Genomic DNA, 24,847 nt, shown 5'->3' with positions numbered 1-24,847 from the left:
TACATTATGGAAAATACTAAGAATAGTGATCAAAGCTTTAACCACCTTTACAATGAGTTGCCCTGGTGTTGTACCATCTTTAGACTTGAACTTTGTTTCAGGCGCAAACTTAATTGTTTGCATACTTGGGATTAGGAGCTAAAATAACCAAGCATATAAAATTGCTTGGTTATCCTAATATCCTAATATATATATATATATATATATATTGATCAGATTAATAAAATATGGAAAACAACAATAAAACAAGTTATCTGGTCAATACTTATCAACTTAACTTGTGAACCTAGTCAAATCACACATGCAGTATTGCCATGAGAATATTACATATTCCATGTAATATAATACTGCATGCAGATGATCAGATCATATGACAGGCCGATGAAGATGCCCTTCAAAAATCAGTTTGTGAATTAAACAAAATAAGCTAACGACACAATTTAAGAATTTCACAAAAGAATTATATTACATAGAATATTATATTACATATTTTGTACCATCATTTGTATATTGGTTTAAGCCAATTAGAAAACAATTTGGTCAGCTAAATCCCAAATTGCCAGCGCATCCTCGTTTGTTGAGTATCCAGGTAGATACCAAACAGGGTGCACCACGGGAAGGTGAGGATTGGACATTAGGTCAGAAGCCCTGGTCAGTTCTCCGTATTCCTTTAAAGGCTATATGGAGGTCTCCTTTCAGTTATACAGCTTTGACCCTTAAGCACCCTTAATTAAACAGAATGGGCGAGGAAAGATTAGTAAAGCAAGTGTTCTCTGCCATGTTGGCAGGAAAACGACCCAGAGGAAGATCAAGATATAGGTGGATTGATACGGTACAAAGTGCCTTAGACGATAGAAATATAAGATCTGATAATGTTGGAATCTTGACAAGTAACAAACTGATTTGGAGGAAAATTGTAGATGGGAAGTTAGTAATGATGTAAATTTTTCATGTAGTACTATCATATCCTGTACACCCCCTTGAGGGTACATGAGGGTACTTGACAAGTAACAGACTGATTTGGAGGAAAATTGTAGATGGTAAGTTAGTAATGATGTAAATTTTTCATGTAGTACTATCATATCCTGTACACCCCCTTGAGGGTACATGTCAGGAATTTGATGATGAATATTACATATTCTATGTAATATAATACTGCATGCAGATGAGCAGATCATATTACATGACAATGAAGATGAGCTTCAAAAATCAGTTTGTGAATTAAACAAAATAAGCTAACAATACAATTTAAGAATTTCACAAAAGAAAACAAAAGTTATGGCATTAAAATGGTCAAGATCATGTTAGATCAAAAATGGTCATAGAAAATAAAATAACAGAACAGGTGAGAGAGTTTAATTATTTAGATATTCAAGCACAATCAGATTTTTCTTTTTGGACTGACCTGCACCTCAGATTTTTCCTAGCACAACCACATTTCAACTATATTTTCTGCAGCTGCTAAAAAACTTTGAGCACTTTTCTGCACAAGAAAATACTTCATACCTTCACAGTTGCTCACTCTATACAAAGCCAAAATCTGCCTAACCATGGAATACTGCTCCCATATTTGGGTTGGTGCACCAAAATCCTCTCTAAGATTGCACAATTCTGTCCAGAAGAGGGCAATCCTGCAAATTAATGATGATTTCTCTCTCACATACCCACTTCAATCCCTCTCTCTCTCTCTCTCTCTTACAGACATTCAGTTTGTGCCTTGCTCTTTTCCAGATACTTTCACGGGCTGTGCTCTGCTGAATTACCCACTATTATTCCTCCATTCTCCACCAAAATCATTAAAACAAGAACTACTGCTAACCAACATCCTCTTACAGTCTATTTTGAAACTCACCAAACCAACTTCACCACCTTCTCTTACATTCCATTTACTTCTGTCCTTTGGAACAGTCTCTCCCACTCTGCCATCCCTAAAGATTGCAACCCTCAGCTGTTCAAGCAAGATGTGAACAGATTCCTCCTTCCTTCTATTCTTCTTGCCCATACACGGCACTAATGTGCTATAGATTATGTGGCCTTTCGAGTTTGGATCAGATAAAAAAATAATAATAATAAAAATTAAGCTGCACAATAATATATCTAAAAGATAAAGATATAAATGCAAAAATAAAGGAATTTCAAAAAATCTATGGAACAATTAAAAAGCACAGTGAATAATAATAATAAAAAAAAAAAGAGATGAGACACCCAACTAAAATTTTATAAAGTGATGGCCAGCCCCACTCTATTATATTGTTCAGAAACACGGACTGTTAAAAACAAAGATGAAAGTAAAACACAAGCTACAGAAATGAAATTTTTAAGAGTAATTAAAGGAAGCACAAAACCAGACCACATAAAAATGAAGACATCAGAAAAGAGCTAAATATTTACAACATAAATGAAAGGATCAAAGAATACAGAGAGAAATGGAAACAGCATCTATTTAGAATGGAAAAATATCGGCTACCAAAAGAAGTGGATAGATATAGACCAAAGGGAAAGGGAGAGAGAGGAAGACCAGTGAAGACAAATGCATAATCCTTGAAGAGAAGAAGATATACAAAAGTTATAGAACTTAGTAAAATTACAGATGCAGTGTTGCCAGGAGAAATTCTATTTATTTATTCTTATGACAAAAAAGAATACAAAGCAGCTATAGGTCAATATCCAGTCCAGAAAGCCAATCGAGGGCCAAATCCGCCACCTCATGGATGTCATGGAGGTTACCATGAAATTGGCACCTCGGGCAGTCGTTCATAATATGAGCAATTGTATGGGCTATGGGGAAGAAACAATCACAATAAGATTGGTCTGACAGTTTCCATTTGTGTGCCTTTCCACATTTCAAGCTTTTGATGGCTTTTTCTATTTCAAGTATGGCTATGTATTACTGACTGTATGCCTGTTGAGTGTTTTTTACCACTGTGCTATCACTGCTTGTTTCATTTAGCAATTTTTCGAAGTAATTACTCCATGCTTCAAGGATATCTTTTTTCTCCCGTTTTCAAGTCACCTTTATCATCTCTAACTCCTTTTACAGCACTCTTTCCTCCATTTCTAAGCTTCTTCAACAACCTCCAGAATATTTTGCCACCTCCTTGATATTTATTTTCTATGTTCTTGCCAAAGTCCTCCCATGACATTTGTTTAGCTAGTTTTACACAGTGTTAATCTTTCTTACATTTGTCTCTGTATCCTCTAAGAGCACAAGCTGACTTATTTACCAGGAACTTTTGATATGCTTTCTTATTTTCTTTCACTGCCTCTTTAACTTTCTGTGTCCACCATGGATTTCTGATTTTTCTATCCTTGCAGACAACCTCACCACATGCCTCTCTGGCTGAATGAATCAGGGTTTTCTTCAAGGCTTGGCACTGAATCTCCAAGGTTTTGTTCCTGTTCCTCAAACTACTTCATTTTTTCTTCAATAATCTTTGTGTATTTTAGTCTACAGTTCACATCTGAGAGCTGCTCAACTTTTATTTGCTTTAAAACTTTTTTACATGTTATTCTTTTCAATGTGAAATTCTATTTTATCCTGCTCAAGACTAAATAGTAATCACTTCTAATTTCAAATCCTTTGTACACTCTGGTGTCCTGCACAAGAGAGAAAACATCACTATCGACAATAACATAGTCAATCAGACCTTTCTTATTCCTTGCCTCTTCTCTGCATGTGAATTTCTGCACATTTTTATGTTGGAACATGGTGTTAGTAATAACCAGTCCATGTCCCGAGCAAAAATCCAACAGATATTTGCCATTATTATTAGCTTTGCTCTTTTCTCCAAATTTTCCCAAAATATTTTTATATGTTTCACAATCATTTCCTACTCTGCTATTTAGATCCCCAACAATGACTAACTTTTCCTTTTCATTGTCAGTGGCTTTCTCTAAAGCCTCAAAAAATAGCTCCACTTCTACCTTAGTAGAACCTTCTGTGGGACCATAGGCACAAATAAGTCTCATTGTTCAGTTCCCCATTCTGATATTTGCCCACATCACTCTACTTTACAATGCCTACTATTCAAGAAGATTAGACTCATATTTTGTGTTGTATACTATGGTTACTCCTTCTTTTCCTTGAAGGAGTAACCATAGTATACATTCAGGCTTCTGAATGTATACTATGCCATTCAGGCTTCTTATGTTGATAGTACCGATCTTTAACTCTGGTGATGTTGAGTTGGGGTTTGTTTTCAGATTTGTTCCAGTAGCTGACTTTTCGCTGTTCGCCCTGGTTCCCTGGTGAAAACAACGAGGCCATGTTTAACCGGATGACGCTCCAGCCGGCATGAAATTTTGTCATGTTGACCCATCATTTTGTATTTTGGTTTAAGCCAATAAGAATACAATTTGGTCAGCTAAATCCCAAATTGCCAGCCCATCCTCGTTCATTCAATATCCAGGTAGATATCCAAGAGTTTGCACTACGAGAAGTTGAGGACTTGACATGTCAGAAGCTCTGGTCGGTTCTCCACATTTCTTTAAAGGCTATGTGGAGGTCTCCTCTCAGTTATACAGCTTTGACCCTTAAGCACCCCTTAAGGGTGTGGGTATGGAAGGATTAGCATATGGAATAATTATAATGCAATCAAACTAAATATTCTTTACAAGCGAATAAATGAGAGAAGTAACAGAACAGATTTGTAAAACAAATAAAACAACTTCAATACTAGAATTGTACTCACCTAACTGCATGTCTATATTGTGGGCACAATTTTTCCTAGATGAAGCAACCTGCTATTCATTAGAAATGAGTAGCAAGAAAATCAAAATTATCAATGGGCAGATAACATAAGGTGCTTGTCTTTTCACAGGTGTAAACTAATTTTTTTTGGGAGCCAATATATGAGAGAAATATTGATGAAATATGTTGTATATGCCATACATCATCATGTAGCTTTCTCAGTGCGAGGGTGTAGCACCATGTCCTTCCAGCCCTCTCTGTTGGCAGCTCTTCTTTTTGTTTCAGCATAGTCGCTTGATCATGACCATGATCTTATATATCATCAAACCATGTCCTTTTTTTACCTCTTGATCCTCTTCCCATCATGCTTCCTTCTAAAACTGTAGTGTCTTCTGTCTTGCTGATTCCCTCAATACATGTCCTGCCAGTCTCATCTTTCTCTGGATCATTTCCTGCATGTCTGTGCCTGTGGTTTCATTGTCTATAGTATGTTTGTCACATGCTCTGTCCATGAGATTTTCAAGATTCTTCTGTAGCACTACATTTCATAGGCCTCAATCTGTTATCTTACTCTCTTCTTGAATACTCAGGTCTCACTTCCATATGTGAAAACTCCACACTAATGTTCTTATTCATTCTCTTCGTCTCTATACCCACAGTACTTCTGAGCAGATCTTTATTCCAGAAGGCATCTTTAGTCATTGCAGTTTTTATTTTTATTTCTTTATCTTGTTTTCTATCTGCAGTAAAGTAGGTACCTAAATATTTGTATTCTGTTGTATGCTAAATTTTTATTTTGTTTATGAATATTTCTGGTTCGGATCTATTCTCTTTTGAGATTCTCATAAATTTGGTCTTTTTTGCACTTACATGTAAGCCAAAAAATCTTTACCTTCTTCAATTAGAAGGTGCAGTAATTTGATTAATTTGTTTCTAATTTCTGCAATTAGAATAGTATCATCAGCATATCTAAGAGTGTTGTATTTTATACCATTGATACTGATTCCTATATTTTGTTTTTCAATTTTTAAATCACTGGCATACATAAAAAGTATTTATACATGATTTTTGTTCTTTTATTGAAAAAATGTGTAGCTACAGTGACAAAGTGAATATATATAAAGGGAATTAGATATTTTTGAAGAGAAAATACTAAGATAATTTTGGCAGCAGTGGCAAGAAGCTTATGGCAGCTGCATGAGGATGCATGATGTAACATGATTATAGCAGGAAGGTAACGGCTGTTACCTTCCTGCTATAAACTTTCAGCTAGTACATAAAAGCATCCAATGTCAGCTAACTTTTACTAAAGAAAAGGTTTGCAGGTACAGTGAAAAAGTGAAAAAAATGTAACAACATTTATATAATTCTGAAAAGAATACTAACAATGCATACATGCATGCAGGCAGGCAATTTTATGAAAAATATATATACATACCACTTATATGCTTGTCAGCAATGACCATAGTACCTATATAAAAGATGAATGCTCATCTGAATGAATGAAGATGATGCTTTGAAGAATTATATTGATAAACAGATTTTATCAATGACATTTTAGTTTAATAATGGTCAGACATAAGATTTAGAGAAAAAATAATAATAATGCTTATAAAAATATACTCGATATACACTTTTGTTTTGGGATGGTAATGACAATTGTCTTTTGCAAGAATGGTAGCCCCTTGGTAGAAAAGTTTAGCCGCTGTTTTATTAGTTAATTATTTCAATTTTAAAAAATTCATGAAGATATGAAGCTGTTGCTGAGATTACAATAAAATTATCTCCTAAAATGTCTGCATTAGCTTTTGAACCAGCAACAACACATTCATTATGTTCCAATGTGGATAAACCATGTGTTCTACATCTACCTTTCATTATTCCAGTTTTTGTCCCATAAATTTCTGTACTGGTTGTTCGATTAATCAATGATGTAAAGTGGGTCCAAGACTGTTTTTGCCGCTGATGTTTCACATAAAATTCTTTGGCACAAGCACTTTTAAAACCTATTAGATTTGATATGATGGGATATATATGAAACATACTCCATGACTTTACTCTTTTTTGGCTACTTGACACTCTGGAGAGAGAGAAGGAGGGAGGGAGAGAGAGAGAGAGAGAGAGAGAGAGAGAGAGAGAGAGAGAGAGAGAGAGAGAGAGGGGAAATTGAGACGATATTTTTGGAATTCGCTGCTGCTGTGTGAACAATAGTCTGTGATATACTTTACTGCTTCATTGATAGATGTTTGACTGATCGCTTCAGCATTAAATTTTGCAAGATAAGAAAAGTATTCCAGTCACCCTAGTCCATTTTACACATAGACATCCATGTAGGAGAACATGGTTTCTGTGCAATTATCAAATTCAGTTGCATTTAACTTACAACATAGTGATAAATATATGGAATATGCTGAAATATGAAGTTCCACAGATATGCAAATTGCTGGACATGATGGAAAGAAGTATGATCACTAGGATAGCTACTCCATCATGAGCAGTATCATCTCCAGTTCTGACCTTATGAACAATGAAATTCCTTAAGGTGGGGGGTCCTCACTGAGTTTTAAACATTTCCTGTAGGCAGAAACAGAAAGGTTTGCGTTTCTGTAAAAGAACCTTGATATCATCAAAATTTTTGGGGAAACCACGACATTTCCACTGTAAAAATTTTACTACTGTTTTGATTTTGTAGAATTATCCGATTTCCAATATGTTCAAGTATTACCTTTATCAGGCTTATATTTATCTATTGATTTAGGGAAGTATGGGCAACCAGTATCCATCTCTTTCTCTGGAAAATTTTTTAATACATCATATGTGTCAGGATCATTTGGTGCGAGTACTTTACTTTCAGCAGATACATAAGTATCCATATTTTCTATAGAGATATGTGGTGGTTCATCTTTCAGTGATATCCTTGCCATAACGTTCTTGATCATTAAGTTTTCATCAAATGGGATTATTTTTGGAGTTCTTTCCAGATTGAGACTGTGGATAATGTGACTGATGTGCTCAAGAAAACACTCCCAATCATAAAGTGCAGGTATGGTGAAATTATAAGATGGTGGAATAGCATACTACATAAGAATGAGTTGTTGATATTTTCTTAAATGTCACCATCTGAACATAAGAGAATTTCAGGATAGATGTGGTAGTAGGAGTTAACTTTATCATTGCATCCTGATAAGATATTCTGTAATGTTTTTATCTTTTTATCTTCTGTATTTCTGTTCTATCCTTCCACTTATGATGTGCACTGGAGTGGGCTAGATGATCTACTTGAAAGTTAACAAATTTATGTTTCTTTGAAGAACAAGATTTATTATCATGCTCTTTGCTACATCGGGCAGAGGTGGTAAAGCTATGAGAGACAATTTGGGAATGCCCATATTTCTGACATCTAAAGCATCTTAATGGATTAGGGATGTACAATCTAACAGGGCAGGACAGTTGAGATACCCTGCTTTTATAGATGTTGGCAGCTCAGGCATATCAAAAGTAAAGATGATATCTTCTTGGTCAGAACCAGGGTACCATCCCTGGTTCTGACCAAGAAGATATCAAGATGTGCTTCACACCTATTCATTCCTTGCTCTTTAAACTCTGCGCATTTCTTATAATGTGGCAATTCAAGGAGATCCCATTGTGGTATCACTCCTCTAAAAGAGTTTAGTGTTTTTCAACCATTAGTGTTGCTTTCAATAGTTTTTCTAAGTATTCTAACATGTTTCAACAAGGATATCATCAGAGATCTGTCAGTCCTTCTTATCCTTCTGAATAAATAAGAGTGATCTTTTCTCCATTGGTTTTCTCCTACTGCATGAATGTACTAGAAACACTGGTACATTTATACTTTGTGTGTTTATTTCTTCTGTTATCAAATAATGTATCAGCACGTACGAGTATATGGCTGGGACTTTGTGAGAACCACTGAAATATTAGAGGATGAAGAATTCATGCTCAAGAGATTTTTTGTTTGCCACCAGTTCCCCACCCACCACAGAGCTACACATGGACACCCACTCACTAGTAAGCAATCACTTTCCTTGGGAGTGGACTACTCTGATCACTATCCCCAAACAATGAGGTAGAAGATATACTGTAACACTGTTGGCCCTTGCAGACAAGCCCACTAGTTGACTGATCCTGGCTGGGTCACCAGTACTGCCAGTCTTGCTGAGTTGTGCCAAGGTAGTGCAAGACTACCTGGACCTCCCTCCTCCCTTTTCAGACATCCTCGAGTCGCACCATGGCAAATATGCCAATAGGGCACTGGATGCAAGTGATGGCAGTCTGGAAGCAGGACAGTAAAAAAAAACACTCGGGAGAAGTAGAGCACTTAGAATACAGGAAGAAGTACAAAGAAAAAGAGGAGTAATGAAAAGGTTCAGTGCTATCACTGAGAGGCCCCACTTTACTACAGACAGGTAAAGGAGTTCATTCAACTCCCTATGAGGAGATGGATGAACGACTCGAGGTTGGTTGATTGCAGCTATTAGGAAAACTATTTCAGAAAAAACTGTTCAAAGCAAAGTAGCTAAAATGAAAGAGGAAGAGTTAGTCGGATGACAGAGATTGTAACGATCATATAGAATGGGTATTAATTCTGGAGAACAACTGGGATTGTTAGTTTCAAGTTATTCTGGATTATTATGATGTCTTTTTGATGAAAGACTACAAAAGGCATGCAATGGACAGTTCATGGTATATCATTAATGCAGGGATTGCAACATTAATGCAAGATGTTACAAGAATACCATCTCGATGTGAGAGAGGTAGAAACATATGGGAAGAAGTTGTGCCTACTGATGGCTAGAGGGTCCAACTGCAATAAGAAAAAGTTTTCTGTACTTGGCTCTCACAAAGTCCGACTTGGATTTGCTGATTTGTGTGCATGCTGTAGGAATATGCTGAAGTTTTAGTTTAATTTCTTGGACTGCCCTGGCATAACTGCTGAAGAAATAAGGGAGACGGGTATGTATGAATAAACTCTGTAGATTTTATAAGAAAGTTGGATTCCTGATTATTAGAGCAGAGTACTCGCTGTACAAATGTACAAGAAGAATTTCTACTGAATATTTTAGAATTTATACAAGCATAATTAAAGAACAGTTTTATTTAAAGTACTCTTCATGTATCAAAAGGGTAAAAGTAAGCTGAATTTAAACCAGACAATCAAGACAATTTTACTGAATATTTTAGAATTTATACAAGCATAATTAAAGAACAGTTTTATTTAAAGTACTCTTCATGTATCAAAAGGGTAAAAGTAAGCTGAATTTAAACCAGACAATCAAGACAATTTTACTTTACAATAAACTTAGCATAAAAATAGGGAATTCACAGAAATATAACAGTGTTCAGTCTGCAATCCTTAAAAAACATATAATAACGTAACTAGAACAAAGCTGTTTAATATATAAAACTGACAATATTAGTGGAAGAATATAAAAACGAACTACATAAACAACTGATTAATATAGAGGAAGGTGGTAATTTTATTTTCATAACCCTTTATAATATGGAGTGGATTATGACAAAAAAAAATTACAAAACTAGTCCTTTCTTTCAGTGTTACATGGTGATCAGCATTCATTTTTGAAATTATGGATTTTACAACCATATTATAACTAACTCTTTTTATTATCCCGATGTTTCGATCTTCATATCAAGATCATCATCTGGAGCATACACAAATATAAAAGACAAGCTGAGTTACATTAGAAACCATAAGCTAGAGAAACAATGATTTGATCACATGTTATTCTGCTGGCATGACCTCTAGTGAAAATAATTATTTATAAATTACATCAAGCTAAATTTAATTCAAGATAACATGAAAGAAAAGAAAGGTTTAAACTAAAAGAAAGGTTTAAATGAAACATTTTTTTCCTTTTAGATAGTTTTCTTTCAGTAACAGTGATATCCTATTTAAAGTATACATTTTTGGTCGTTTTTATAATATAAATACAATTTTATTAATACAGACCAGTATTTTACAATAAACATTTATTAAAACCTACCAGTTTCGCCAGCAAACTGTCTGGCTTTTTCAAGGCATTACGGAGATATGAAAGTAAATGCATTTACTTTCATATCTCCGTAATGCCTTGAAAAAGCCAGACAGTTTGCTGGCGAAACTGGTAGGTTTTAATAAATGTTTAGTGATATCCTATTCTTAGTATTACAATTGTTATTTTTGATTTAGGATCCTGGATTTCCTACAGTCCTGTTTATAGTTGTTCTTAGAGAGGAAGGTTCTGTGGGTCGAATATATGCCTTCCATATGTATGGGATTTTTAGACCTTCATTATTGTTCAGATTGGGGTGGTTGATAATGATCTCACAGGATTCCTTTAATTTGCGTTCATACCATGTTTTGGTGTGTAGACAACTAATGCTTTTTCAGTCATTCTATGTAAGGTGTTCAGGGCATGATCAGAAAGGCCATCTTCACCATATTTACTATATTTAATGTGTCGTTTATGTTCTTTTTGTCTGATAGGAATTGTACATCCTGTTTCTTCTATATATATGGTATGGTATATATAGCAGAAACAGGACGCACAATTCCTATCAGACAAAAAGAACATAAACGCAGGAAAGAACATAGGAATTGTGCATCCTGTTTCTCCTATATATATGGTATGTTACACCGTATATTGTATGGTATATATATGAGAAACAGGATGCACAATTCCTATCAGACAAAAAGAACATAAATGACACATTAAATATAATAATTATGGTGAAGTTGGCCTTTCTGATCATGCCCTGAACTACATAGAATTGAATGGAAAAGCACTAGTTGTCTACATCACACCAAAATATGTAGTTGTCACTAGTTGTCTTCTACATCACACCAAAGCATGTGAGATCATTATCAACCACCCCAATCTGAACAATAACGAAGGTCTAAAAATCCCATACATGTAGAAGGCATATATTTGACCCACGGAACCTTCCTCTCTAAGAACAACTATAAACAGGACTGTAGGAAATCCAGGATCCTAAATCAAAAATAACAATTGTAATACTAAAAATAAAAAATACTAAACTACCTAAAAGGAAAAAAATGTTTATTCATGTCATCTTAAATTAAATCTAGTTTGATGTAATTTATAAATTTTTTTTTCTTTTTTTTTCACTAGAGGTCATGCCAGTAGAATAACATGTGATCAAATCATTGTTTCTCTAGCTTATGGTTTGTAATGTAACTCGGCTTGTATTTTATATTTGTGTATACTCCAGATGATAATCTTGATATGAAGATTGAAACGTCGGGATAATAAAAAGTTAGTTATAACACGGTTGTAAAATCCATAATTTCGAAAACGAATTATAAAACTAGAAATGAAAAGCTACAGCTGAAGAGCAAGATATTAAAATTAACTAACTTCTTAATAACGAAGCTGCATTTAATATCTGTTATGTTTTTTTAAAAGCAGGTTAGGTTTTTATCATACAAACACACACGAAGAAACATATTTATGTACAGTATTTCCAAATTATAGCTTTTTTTAACTACATTTCAAGCTTCATTATGTGCTTAAATTATCACTTTTATGACAGTTCATTAAGAACTGCACAATGTAGATATCATTTTAATCAAGTTATAGCATGATACTCACCTGCATGAAAATTGTCTAAACAAGCCATTATGTTTTCAGTATTCTTCTTCAGCACTTCAAGACATACTTCATCCTGGCAAGTATGAATTATTCTATTCATTCCAATTTCCAGAGATGTTAATATTATCTTGGTGTGGTAGTTGTATATTCCTTGTAGCACGCTAACACAGAATAATAATAAGAAATAATAATACAAAGACATAATACAAAATAAAAGAATAAGAAAAAAATTCTGCTATAAGTTTCAAACATAACTTTTTTTTAATTCATATCCCATTCTATATCATCTGTCTTTCAATGTGTTGGGCTCAATGGCTGCCACATTAAGACATTAAATCTTACAGATCGAGTATGTTATATCTGTCAGCATCTGCCTGCCTTGCAGGATGAAAAAATCACAGTTTTTAAGAGAAAAAAACCATGCCACCTCCAAATGAGAGTAGCTGACTCAATATCAGCTGAAAAGCTCTGTAAAGATTATATGAATAATCTCACAGACAGAATTCAAATACAGATTTTTCCAGGTGATGGCTATGATCATTACCCAAAATGAGCTTAAATTATCACTTTCATAAATATAATTATACACAAGTATGAATTATAATTACTTAGATTTTGTGATTTTTTATATGAATCCTATTCAAGGAAGGTTGGCTGTAAAATTACAGTACACCATTAATGTAAAGTGGACTATGAACAATCATTCCAGAAAGCTGAAACTATTTTAGTGAATTGCCTCTGGAACTTCTCCAACATCTCATTCTTTTGAAAACCAGTTGATCAAATCTGTGCACAGTTCCATATGTGGCCTAATCAAGACCCTATACAATGAAACCCGAATCTCATTTCTTCTACAAGTCAGTATCCTCTAAATTTTAGATCCTATAGATATACATGAATATATTACATAGACAAAGTGGATACTAGATCCAACATTATTTCAAAGTCAAATGCTTGTAGAAATTGTGATGAATCCATTAAAGAATTCAGTTTAAAGAAATTAGCAGAAGGAGTGGACTTTGCAAGAAAATTAGGAAGTTATTTTACGGATAAAGATCCCTCAATGGAGCATTCTGGAAAATTCACAAGTCAGTTGGATATTTGTTTAGTTGCATATTATGAACGTAATAAAAAATTGCAGCATAGTGGTAAGCAAGGTCTTATTACTGACTTCTTGATAACTAAACCAGCCGAAGTATGCAATAAGAATTATACAAATAATGTCCAAGAGATTTCAAGTGATGAGGACATCTGGACACTCATAAATAAACATCTACGAAATGTTAGTTTTGAAGACAATGATGACGATTACGATATGCACTTTATTTTATTTTGCCTAAAACATATCTCATAGTTAATATGTTTTCTTAACTTACATGAATTATCAGATTTAAATAAAAATATATTTTTGTTGGGTATGTCATTGTTGTTTATATAATTAAAATAAAATAAAATAAATTTTTTTTTAAAAAATTAAAAAAAAAAAAAAACGATTTCGGAACATAACCCTACTCTTTCTGTGTGATCCGAGTCACACATAATGCGATTTATATAACGTGGCATTTCTATGGAACCTAACATCCGTGTTATACGAGGGTTACCTGTGTGTGTGTGTGTATACAGTCATCCCTCGACTTACATCTGGGTTCCGTTCCATTCCATCTGGCAGGATGTAAGTCGATACATTAAATAAAGAGAGTTATAGGGGTTAGGGACTTAACTGTAATAAGTATACTGTCATTTTCATTTTTAAACCTTATTATAAAAAGCATACTGTGTGTTACCGTCACTATAAAACAGGAAAATAATCACCCAAACCTTCTTCCATAATCACATCTTCATTACCTTTCCTATGTGAACGATCAGGCTGTGGCTCTTCTAGTGTAACCTTTGTTGTTTTGATGAAAATGTCCAATGTGCTTTGCTTATTCCTCTTCTTCTTTTCATCATAAATCTGTTCATAGCAAGCAAACGCGTCATGTACTTTCGTTTCTACTAATAAGTAGCGTTCAACATTGGGGTCCATGTCTTCAGCCATTTTGAGAACATCGCTAACTGCAAAGAACATTTCTGCAATACCCTTCACTGTAAATTGTTTAACTACCTCTCCTATTTCTTTTTTCCCCTCTTCCTTTTCTCGTTTTTCTTCTTCTGCAACACTTGTTCCTCCTTCGACCAATTCTTAGTTGGTCAACTCTTCAGGGGAACTTTCTTTCAGGGGAATGACATAATTCAACTCTTAGTTGAATTATGTCATCATCATTCACTTCGAGATTCAGATTGTTTGCTAGGCCCACTATTACAAACTTCAAAAATCATGCACAAACCTTTTTAACCTCCCAACCGGCTGGTGTGGATGATATAGTCGGTTCTCCCTAGCTTTTTTCATGGATCAAAACTTCGGTGGCATTCTACCTTTTATCATGCCATTACCTTCCTCCGCCGTTAATCTCGTTACGGCTATTCTATAGCCATTAGTGGATTAACTGTTGCTGAGTGACCTTTGTGTCCCTGTGTCTTTACGTCTATTGTGTTGCTTAGAATTTCATTTACTGTCCTAAGTTATTTGACCTTTCTTGCCTCTAAAATGATTTATTGTGTCTCTTCCCAAAAATTGAAACGAATTTCACATATGCGAAAGAAATCAATCCTGAAATGACCACTGATCAGCTTTTGCAATGAATCTATTTAGTGATAGTAAATTTGGTGTATTTTATTCTATAAATCAGTGCACCGGAAGAGTTGCACTGATTGTTCTTTCACTTTACGTATAATAATCGAATACTTTTTTTTCGAATTTCAGAATTTTCAAATGTTTGCTTTGAAAATATTATGTCAAATATTAATATTTTTAAATAATATTTATTGAAATAAATATGTCCTTTTGCTTTCGTTTCTAGCCAAATAGCATTATATGGATCATCACATTTCAGTTTTAGAAACAATTTCTTGTTATTCATAAAGACAAAATAAAAAAAAAAAATGTTAAAATGCTAAATTGCATTACTCGGTTTCCGAATGTGTCTTTTTGGTATCAAAAATTTATATCCAATGATATTTTAGCAGTGATTCTTCGCCTTCGTCTTTTATTTATTTATTTATTTGTATTATGCATATTACGATAATATCTAATGCATATCCTCGTAGATATGTTGAAAATATGTGAAAAATATATACGGAATGATTCAAAATTTTTGCTCATTTTAAAGATTTTCTAATGCTTTCCCCCCACCTCCTTATCCTCTTCTGGAACTAAATTGCATAACTACTCTAAATTTCTATACAGGTTTGAAAGCTTTTCTAGACATCATTCAAAATCAATTACTTCATTTTACCATTTTGACAAAAGATATACGGCAATCAGATTGTACTGTGAAGCTTCTAATTCTGTTCTATTTATTTGCAATCTAAAACCAGCTGTTCTACTGTCCATTGAAATTATGTAAAATTTTAGAAATAATATGCTATATTTTCACCATGCAAAATTGTTTATATGCATACCACACAAAAGAAAGTTCAGTAGTATTATTTTTGTTTGTTTTTCTTTAAAAAAATCTAAATATTACTTCTGCTGCTGGAAGCTATTTCTGAAATAATCTACGTCATAATTATAAATACTCGGTAATATCCTCTTAGCTGGAGGAAAAGTTGAAGGCTTACTCAGTGCTATTGAGAAGAAAGGGGAGAACACTAAAGTCGCACTAAAGTGCCTAAGGCTGTAGTGCAGAATATGTCAAGAATGTCTTGTTTCCTTTTCGATTGTTGATTGCCTATATCCTAACAGAAATACTGACATTTCATTTACATGCTTATACATTATTTATGCCAAAATAATTGCTTAATTGGAAATAATCAGTTTCACTTTTATTATCAAAAATTAGAAATTAAATCATACAATTATCTTGAAAAAGAGGATTTGAATTATTTTCAAAGAAAACGTGCATATGCGTTTCATAATCTTTTTTTCTTTTTTTTTTTTTTTGGGGGGGGGAGTATAGACCTAATCAATCTGCGAATATTTCAGATAATTTATTTCATGAATCGTTCGCAAGACAGCTGTTACAAACGTAACTCACTTGGGGAATATACCTATTCATTTTAGTGTAAAATAGTAGCAAAGGTCCAGTTACTTTAGATATGTAATCTAGAAGAAAATGTTATGTCTGCTGAGATTAGAATCTTGCGTGAATAATTTTTCTGACATGATTTCACTATTCGTTATAATGTAACCAATTTCCAGATGATTTTTTCCCTCATGCAGACTCCATGTTATATGCAGTGATTTCTTCTTTGTACTACAAGAAAAAAAAATCAGATAACAGAAGAAAAATATGTAGTATTTTCTTTTCCACTAGCTGAATTTACAATGTTCTTTCTTTGTGTTATGAAGAGAAAGTGCAAATGATTTTTTTTTCTTACTATTTTTGCCATTATAACATCTGATATAATTATAAGAGTGACATTTTACCGTTTTTCTCCCACATGAGAAACAGAAATAAGGTAGTATAAGGTAGTAATAATATTGTTGATTATGTCAAACTTCATTGTAGCAGAACTTTTTATTACAAAACTTTGTAATATATCTCCGAAACAAGAAATTTGGAACCTATATCACATCAATGTTGAGTGTTGGCAAGGTGAAAATGTTCCCGTTATTATTTATATATTTCATTTATTAACTGGGGGGGGGGGGGCTATGCCCCCCCCCATGTTCCGGTCTGGTAGGCCAGTTCTCCTTCAATTGTGATAACTCGAAAGGGGGTTCCGCCCCTGAATTCTGATGACTCGACACTCAGGATAGCCCCTGAGTTTCAAAAAACATGACCATTTTATATGTATATAGTAGATTTTATTTCATTATTTTTTTATTGTTTTGGTGAAATACTTTACCTGGAATACTCTTTCCAGTTCCAGAGGAACTGAAAAGAGTATTCCAGTTCCTCATATTTTATTCCTTTGAAAATATCATTCTGTGTCATAAAAGAACTTAAAAATTCGCCTTCAAGATGAAAAGGAAACAGTTCATTCAGGTATCCCTCTATCAATATTTGTAGTCCTGAAAAGGACTGTTTTGATGGCCTTGAAAACAAACATTTTTTATTTCATACTGTTCAGAATTTAAAATTCTTGAACAGTGTGGAACACCTTGAAGCAAGGGTAAACACACAAAGCAGTTTTACACTCAGGGCACCAGATTTTTGTTTCCTTACTGATATTTTTTTTATTACATACATAACATTTGCATGCAGGTTTTTTTTTTATTAGCCGTTGGTGGTAGATTTTCGGGAAAATGGTTGGAGTTAGCAGCGTTCAACCTCAGATGTCTGGCAGGATTTCCTGTTTTTCTGCTTGCTGAAGAAGGTGCATGTGCATGCAGCAATGCTTTTGCAATTTCTATTCTGTATTCTAGATATGTTATGGTAGACAAACATATTTTCTTGTGCAGGAGGAAACTGTTCCAAATAAAAAAATCTAATACATGTCCAAACACTTTTTTGTAACATTTTTTATGCTGTTTCCTCATTACAGAGTAGAATGATAGCTGCTGATCGCACCTGTCGACTCCACCCATAGTGTCGTTGTATGCACACACAGCAATGGGTTTTTCTTTCTTCAAACCATGCTTCTCCACGGATTCCATTGATGGATTGTGCAGGGAAGACAGCAGAAAAACATCTTTTTTTGTCTTTCCAACGTAGTGCAGACTTTCCCTTGCTGATAAGCTCGAATTTCCCCCTTCGATAGCTTTCCTGAAGCCAGATCTGGAGGCATATCTCCCCTTTTTGCATTTACACTACCATAACTATCTGTACAATGCTGTAAAAGCAAATCAGCGAGTTCAGGACATATAGAGTAATTATCCATTGTAATGCAGTAACCTTTCCCCAGTAAAGGGTCTCTCAATATCAGACAATATACATGTATATTGTCTGATTTATAATTTGTTAATTTATAATAATCACCACATAGTTTCGGTATCGAAAAATTAAAGTTATGTGGAACAATTACTAGAGAAAAATAACGAATTAAATAAAAACTGTACCTATGTTTCATAACAGTTTTCGGGTGTGTGATAGTGTAATGCCACGGGGGGGGATTAAACTATCAGAGGCGAAATAAAGTTCAATTCTATTGTGAAAGGAAATGAAATTTTGATATACATATTTTGAATGATAAAAATAAGCAAATCTATCGCTTACTTTAAAAATTGGAGAATAAAATATCTGAATTACGCAGAAAATATAAATTTAAATCATAACTGTTAATTTCATTTTGTAATGACCAATTATACAAGGAAACCAAGAAAGTGAAAGTACAAAGAAGAGTAGATTACTATACAACACGAAGAAAAAATTTAGTAATATGATTAAAGAATTTCATGTTATTCTCTATAAAGCAAAGTTGCTCAAGCGTGTCTCCTAAAGGAAATCTGTGAAGTATTATTCGATTTCGAAGGTGTTTTACAAAAATAAAAATAATCTAAACTGGAACGTCGGCAGCCGGTTTTCTTTTCTTTTTTTTAAAGAATATTTCAAATAATTATCGTGAATTAATTTCTTCGAGAACAAAGAAAAATCTTTTGTCTAGTAAGCGATTAGAAAAAAATTAGCACAAAAAAATAAAAAATTAAATTGATTCTCCAAGGTAAGGCTTTGTTCACTTAAATATTTTTAAGTGAACAAATTATACAAGATCTTTATTTTGTCCAGACATTAAAATTGTATTGTACAATAAAAAGAGAAAACAAAAATATAAATAATTTCTCTATTTTTAGTCTATCCTATATAACTAAAATCCAGTTGACCAGCATGGAACAAGGAAGTCCGTTTCTTGTTATAGGCCACTGAGAGGCAGTTACGAACGCGAGATAATCCGATTACCGTTCTCTTCAGCGTGAGGGTTTATCACACTTTCTAATGTACATGAGGGTCAAATTGCACTTCTTATCCAGGTTCTTTAAACAGGTGGGCTGAAACATATCCAGATTTAGTTGGACATCTATAGACGTCCTAGCCATTTGGAAGGTTAATGTCTTTTTTTTCCATATGCCACCCATATGTCATTGAGAGGTCACCTCATCCCAAGCCACAGCAATATTTTTAATAGCATGATAAATACTGAATGTTTTCCAGAATTGCATGAGAGTCTGGTCATTTCCTTCAGTAGCAGAAATGGTTTGTGATAAAGTTCTCCTTAGATAATAAGCCTTAAACACTGCAAGAACTCCCTTATCCATCGGTTGGATCGGATGAAGTAGTGTTTGGTAGAACACACATGATCTTGAACTTGGTGAGATCACCGCTATAAGATAGATGACCTGGAGCATTATCTAGAATTAATCATCATCATCTTGGTTTATCCTTCTCATATATGATAGCTTGTGATTTAATCTTATTTGTATTTGATTATTTTCATATATACTTGTGATAGCTTTTAGGATATTATTCGGTATTTGTCTTTCTTTTAATATGTTAAATAATATGTTTCTTTTAACTTTGTCAAATGCTTTTTCAAAATCAATAAATGCAATATGTGTTTCTAAATTGTATTCTCTTCTTTTCTCTATTATTAATTTTAGGAAAAAGGCCAGGTCTATACATGATCGTCCTTTTCTAAATCCATTCTGCACTTCTAAAATAAAGTTTTCAGAATATTTCATTAGTTTGCTATTTAAGATTCTGCTATATATTTTGTAACAGGAATTCAATATACTGATACCTCTATAGTTTTTAGGGTCATCTTTATTACCTTTTTTTAAGATAGGAATCACAATTGCTTTTTTCCATTCTATTGCGGGGATACCAGTTGAGTAAATTTTATTTAAAAATAATAAGAGTCTTTCTTTGAACCTTGTTTCTGTGCATTTGTATAGTTCTGAACCTAGCTTATCTTCTTCAGGTGATTTTCCGTTTCTTGTTTCTTTCAGGCTGATTTCTAATTCTTCTTTAGTTATTTCCTTTTCATTTTCATGAATTGTTTACCAGTTGTCTTTTTTAAAATATTTGTCTGTCCACAGTTCTGTGTAGTAATTTAGAAATTCTGCTAATTTCAATTCAGTGTTTAATTTTATGTTTTCTTTGGTATCTGCATTTAAGTGTTTCAAAATCTTATATACATTGGGTCTTATTTTATAGAAATCATGTTCTAAATTAGAAACAAATTTGTTCCATGATTCTCTAAGTCTTTTTCTGACTTCTCTTTTAGCTATGGCTCTTATTCTTTTCTATTCTATTTCATCTTCTAATCTAGAATTAATAAAAGTTTAAATTCTACATTTTCTTTCACTCACATAACAGTTGATTAAGGCATCCTCAAAACAATTTTTGAGTCATCCACGACTTCTTATTGCTCCGATAATGAACTGGGAGTATGCTTCCTAATGTTTTTGAAGATTCGTGAATTCACACTGTACCAAATCACAAATGGTTTCAGTTTATATCCAGCCACATTACCCATAACAGAATCGTAACATGGGCATTAAGAACTTTGAAACTAGGTATAGATTTTAGCTTTTTTGTGGATGAATGTCCGCTCGGGCATATTTTGTCTGAAACAAGGACGTCTCATCCTTATTAAATATTTGCAGTGGCAAATAATTTTCCTCCGTAATAATTTTATCCAATTTTTCCACAAACTCTTTGACAGCCTTCTAGCACTTGCAGATTCCCACACATTTTCAGATTATGCAGCACAAAACGCTGTTTGAATCTCATAAACCAATGGAAGAAGCGCAGTCATAATCGGGTTTTGCGTTTTCCTTCATCGTGTTGAAGAGACATTAATGTCTTACCGGTTATGGTCACAGTGCTAAGGGATATGCGCATTTGGTTCAGATCCTCTATCCATGATGCAAGTAGCTTTTCCATATCACCGATAGGACCTTGTTGTTGCTTTGTTACTATCGTCGATTTAATAGGAGCAGATCCTTTCACAGCCTCTACGATTTTATCCTTATTTTTTAAAATGATTATCACTATAGAATGAGACCATCTGAAGTCATGTGCGATCACATTAACGAGCCTACCAGCTTCATGTTGCTTTATAACTTTCAACTTCATTTCCAGATCAATTGCTCACCTCTTTTTCTGTGATTCTTTACTAGGTTTTTTGATTGTGCGTGTAGGGGCCATATTGCACAAAACATCGCGAAATATTTAACCATAAATACACAAATAACCTATTTGTTGAAGACACTTGCTGACTGCCGAGGGAGGTTGCCACTGTGCATGCTCGCTTGCATCTTGTTCGAAAGTGTATAGCCAAAAATGTTATTTATTCCCTTATGTGATCACGGACGTAACTCAAACGGACGTAAGTCGAGGGATGACTGTATGTATATATATATATATATATATATATATACTAAAATTATATGCTAAAAATCACAAATTTAAGTTAAAATCATCTCTAATCCATTGGATTGCATCTGGGGTAACCTGGAATAGGTTTGCCAATGTGCCCTGAAAACTCCACAATGAGCAGTTCTGAATAATATAATTGATGGTATGTTGATCAACACCACAGTCACATGTTGGGGATTGATGCAGGCCCCACTTGTACATCATGGTAGCACATCTGGTGTGGCCTGTCCTCAGGTGGTTGAGTGTCCTCCATTGCCATCTGGGCAGGTCAAAGCCAGGGCCCTCAATTGTGGGGTCTGTAATGAGGTGTCCATTTTTTATTGTTGAAGTAAGTCAGCGACTTACTTCAACAATTTCAGTTTCAGGAGCGTATGTATCTGGTTGCTGATTTTTCCAGATCAGGTTCCGTGACCAATTTACTCATTCATGAGGATCTCAAAAATCTATCATATACTCACTTAGAGTACATGGTAGATTTCTGTGATCCTTATGAATGGGTAAATTGTTATTTCCCATACATTTTATTAGCTCTGCCATGGAATACTTAGTGGTCTCATGCCAGTCCCAAGCGTGGATAAAGGAGGAAGGTCAGTCAGATGAGTGTCGATGCTCTGACTAAAAAGAAAACACATGATTGTTATCTGATGCCTATAGAATCAATAGCTAAAACATGATGGTTTGGACGTCACCCGGATCAACAAGGCTCATGATACCAATCGAGCGATCGGGGTTGATCGAAAAGTGGGATAATAGACGGAAACAGAAACTAACAGAACTATTATCAGTAGGAACATGGAATGTGCGGACACACTGGATGTCAGGAAAATTAGAATTACTTTGTGAGGAAATGAAGAGATATTGGTGTGATATACTATGATTGGCAGAGATGCGATAGACATCATGAGAGATAAATGGATGCAAAGTAATATGGTCAGGGCAGGGTAGCCACTCGACAGGTGTAGACTTTATGCAACTTGTAATGATTCTCATAGTATAGCTAAGTTGCACATCGACCTTGCTGACACGATGACTCTATTACTTGAAGCACAGTATTGCACAGGAGTACATTAGGGAATGGGCAGCAGCTTTCAAAGTGTTGGCTCCTGTCCCCCCAGCCCAAACACACAAGCTTTGTGATGATATTATTCATAGTTTTAGCTTTTGGCAGACATTTTCCAGGTGTTTCTCTCTATCCTTCCTGAAAATACTACACACATTCTATCCCACTAATTATATCATCTTCTGTCAGATATATCTCACTAATGCCAATAACTTTTATTTAAGAGGAACTGATCAATGCCAAAAACGCCTCCCTCTAACTCGACAAGACATTATATTCTTTGTTTAATATTGTTTTAGATCTAAGTCTTTTATCCTATCTTAATGAAGACAAACTGTTTAGACTTTTCCAAGAATGTTAATTGTCATCCTAAGCTCCCTTCAGCTTAGGATGACAGCTGAACAGGTACAGATAAATGTACCTGTTCAGCTTCCAATTAGGACTGATACCCATTCTTCTACTGGATTGCTTAGGCTCCAGGATTTATAACTTGAATTTGAGAGTAGAATTGAAAAGAAGAGGCTGGATAATCCTGCTTGAATGAATCATCTATTGTACATGCTTTCCATTTGGATCTCTGTGGTTCAAAGAGATAAGATAAAAACTAAAGGGAAAAAAAAAAAAAAACAGAAATTTGAGAAATGTAGTTCCTATGCAGAAGAGTAAGCTAACACACTGCAGGGGAAGAAAAAAACTGAACATATCGTTAGAATGAACAAATCAAGTTAAATCCTGCAACATATTACAAGTAGAAGAATAACAATATAGCAATAGAATAATGACCCATAAAAGCTAGAACAGAAAGAAGCCACTAGGTCTAAAATCTTTGAGGGATGATGATCATCATCATCTTTTGTGATCATATATATAAAAAAAAAAAAAAAATGTCTATTCTACCAACCTGAACAATGTTTTTTTCAATGCACTTTTAACTTCACTCTCATAATATAATTCTACAAGTATCTGAATGGCCAAAATTTCTGCTGCTGTTGGTTTTTCAATTTTCTGCATCTTTTCACCCACCTGAAAATCAAATATAAATAATTAAATATAAATATAAATATAATTAAAATATAAAATGTTCTAATTAAAACCACAGCCAAAGAAGATAAGAGCAATGAAATAAATAACATTCATAATATAATTTTCCACAAATTTGTGCACAATAATGAATGAAAAAAATACAACCTCGTTTTTTTTTTTAAAAATGAGGTTGTATAAATGACGTTGCCGAAATATCGGAAAATATTTATTAACGTTTAATTTAATTTATATCCTTAACTACGTTGTTCAATTCCTTAAGTGTTTTAATAATGCATAACCAACGTATAAGCCTGTCTATGAGAAAATGAGTTATTTCAGGCTTTCTTTGGTTCAATATAGAAAAATAACCCTAGTATTTCTTTCTTTAAAGGTTATATGGTTGTCAGCATTCATATTTAAGAATTTATGGAGACACAACACGTGTTGTGTGTCCATAAATTCTTAACTATGAACTCTAGTATTTTCCAATGATAATCTAATCTCACCACGAAGCGTAAACTCTTTGTGCTTCTCACATAAACGGTGTATGTGACACATGGCTATTGGTCATTTGACCTTTATGCTTTCCATATTTAAAATTATATTAGTTGATAAATTAAAGTATTCAAAGTTTTCCCACAATAAATTGCATTGGACCAATTACGATAAGCAATGATGCACTATGCACTCTTAAAACTTTCATACATCAATAAAAATGCAATCCAAAGAAATGTAATTCCTTAAGGCTTGTAATATTCAACATCATATCTATAATATTGTTATTTTAACCCTTCTCATAGATGCTGTCTATTCAGTCAGTCATTATCGTTGCCATCTTCTAAAGGAACTTACAAAAAAAGTTACGTGCACGTAGGCACTACAACACAGAAACTGGGAATGAAGAGATGAAGCTATTGTTCTCCTAACAGTCCAAATGGTGCCCTCTAGCGGGCTAAGTAGGTGTTCTTGGCCATTGGGCTGAAGGTCTGCTGATGTAGGACTCCCAAATTTGGGGCAGTCGCATACAACCAAATTTGTTGAGGTTTGGAGAATTTCTTAGGGCTGAGGCTGATTCCATAAA

The 24,847-nt window shown here is 34.0% G+C and overlaps 1 protein-coding gene across 3 annotated transcripts in view; it reads right to left on the bottom strand.

Annotated features, from left to right (window-relative positions):
* Positions 1-24,847, bottom strand: part of LOC150102123 (tRNA (32-2'-O)-methyltransferase regulator THADA-like) — a 694,369-nt gene that overhangs the window by 625,896 nt on the left and 43,626 nt on the right. For all 3 annotated transcript variants that reach the window (XM_090398691.1, XM_090398692.1, XM_090398693.1), the window contains 3 exons: positions 23,645-23,766; positions 12,322-12,482; positions 6,129-6,161 (listed from right to left, as the gene is read on the bottom strand). In XM_090398691.1, the coding sequence (XP_090254817.1) occupies positions 6,129-6,161; positions 12,322-12,482; positions 23,645-23,766 (316 nt within the window). The remainder of the gene's footprint in view (positions 1-6,128; positions 6,162-12,321; positions 12,483-23,644; positions 23,767-24,847) is intronic.

This window comes from Typopeltis vanoorti, chromosome 10, assembly GCF_054136105.1.
Source record: "Typopeltis vanoorti isolate ZY-2024b chromosome 10, IOZ_Tvanoo_1.0, whole genome shotgun sequence".
NCBI lineage: Eukaryota > Metazoa > Arthropoda > Arachnida > Uropygi > Thelyphonidae > Typopeltis > Typopeltis vanoorti.
This window is presented reverse-complemented; position numbering and strand designations above follow the sequence as displayed.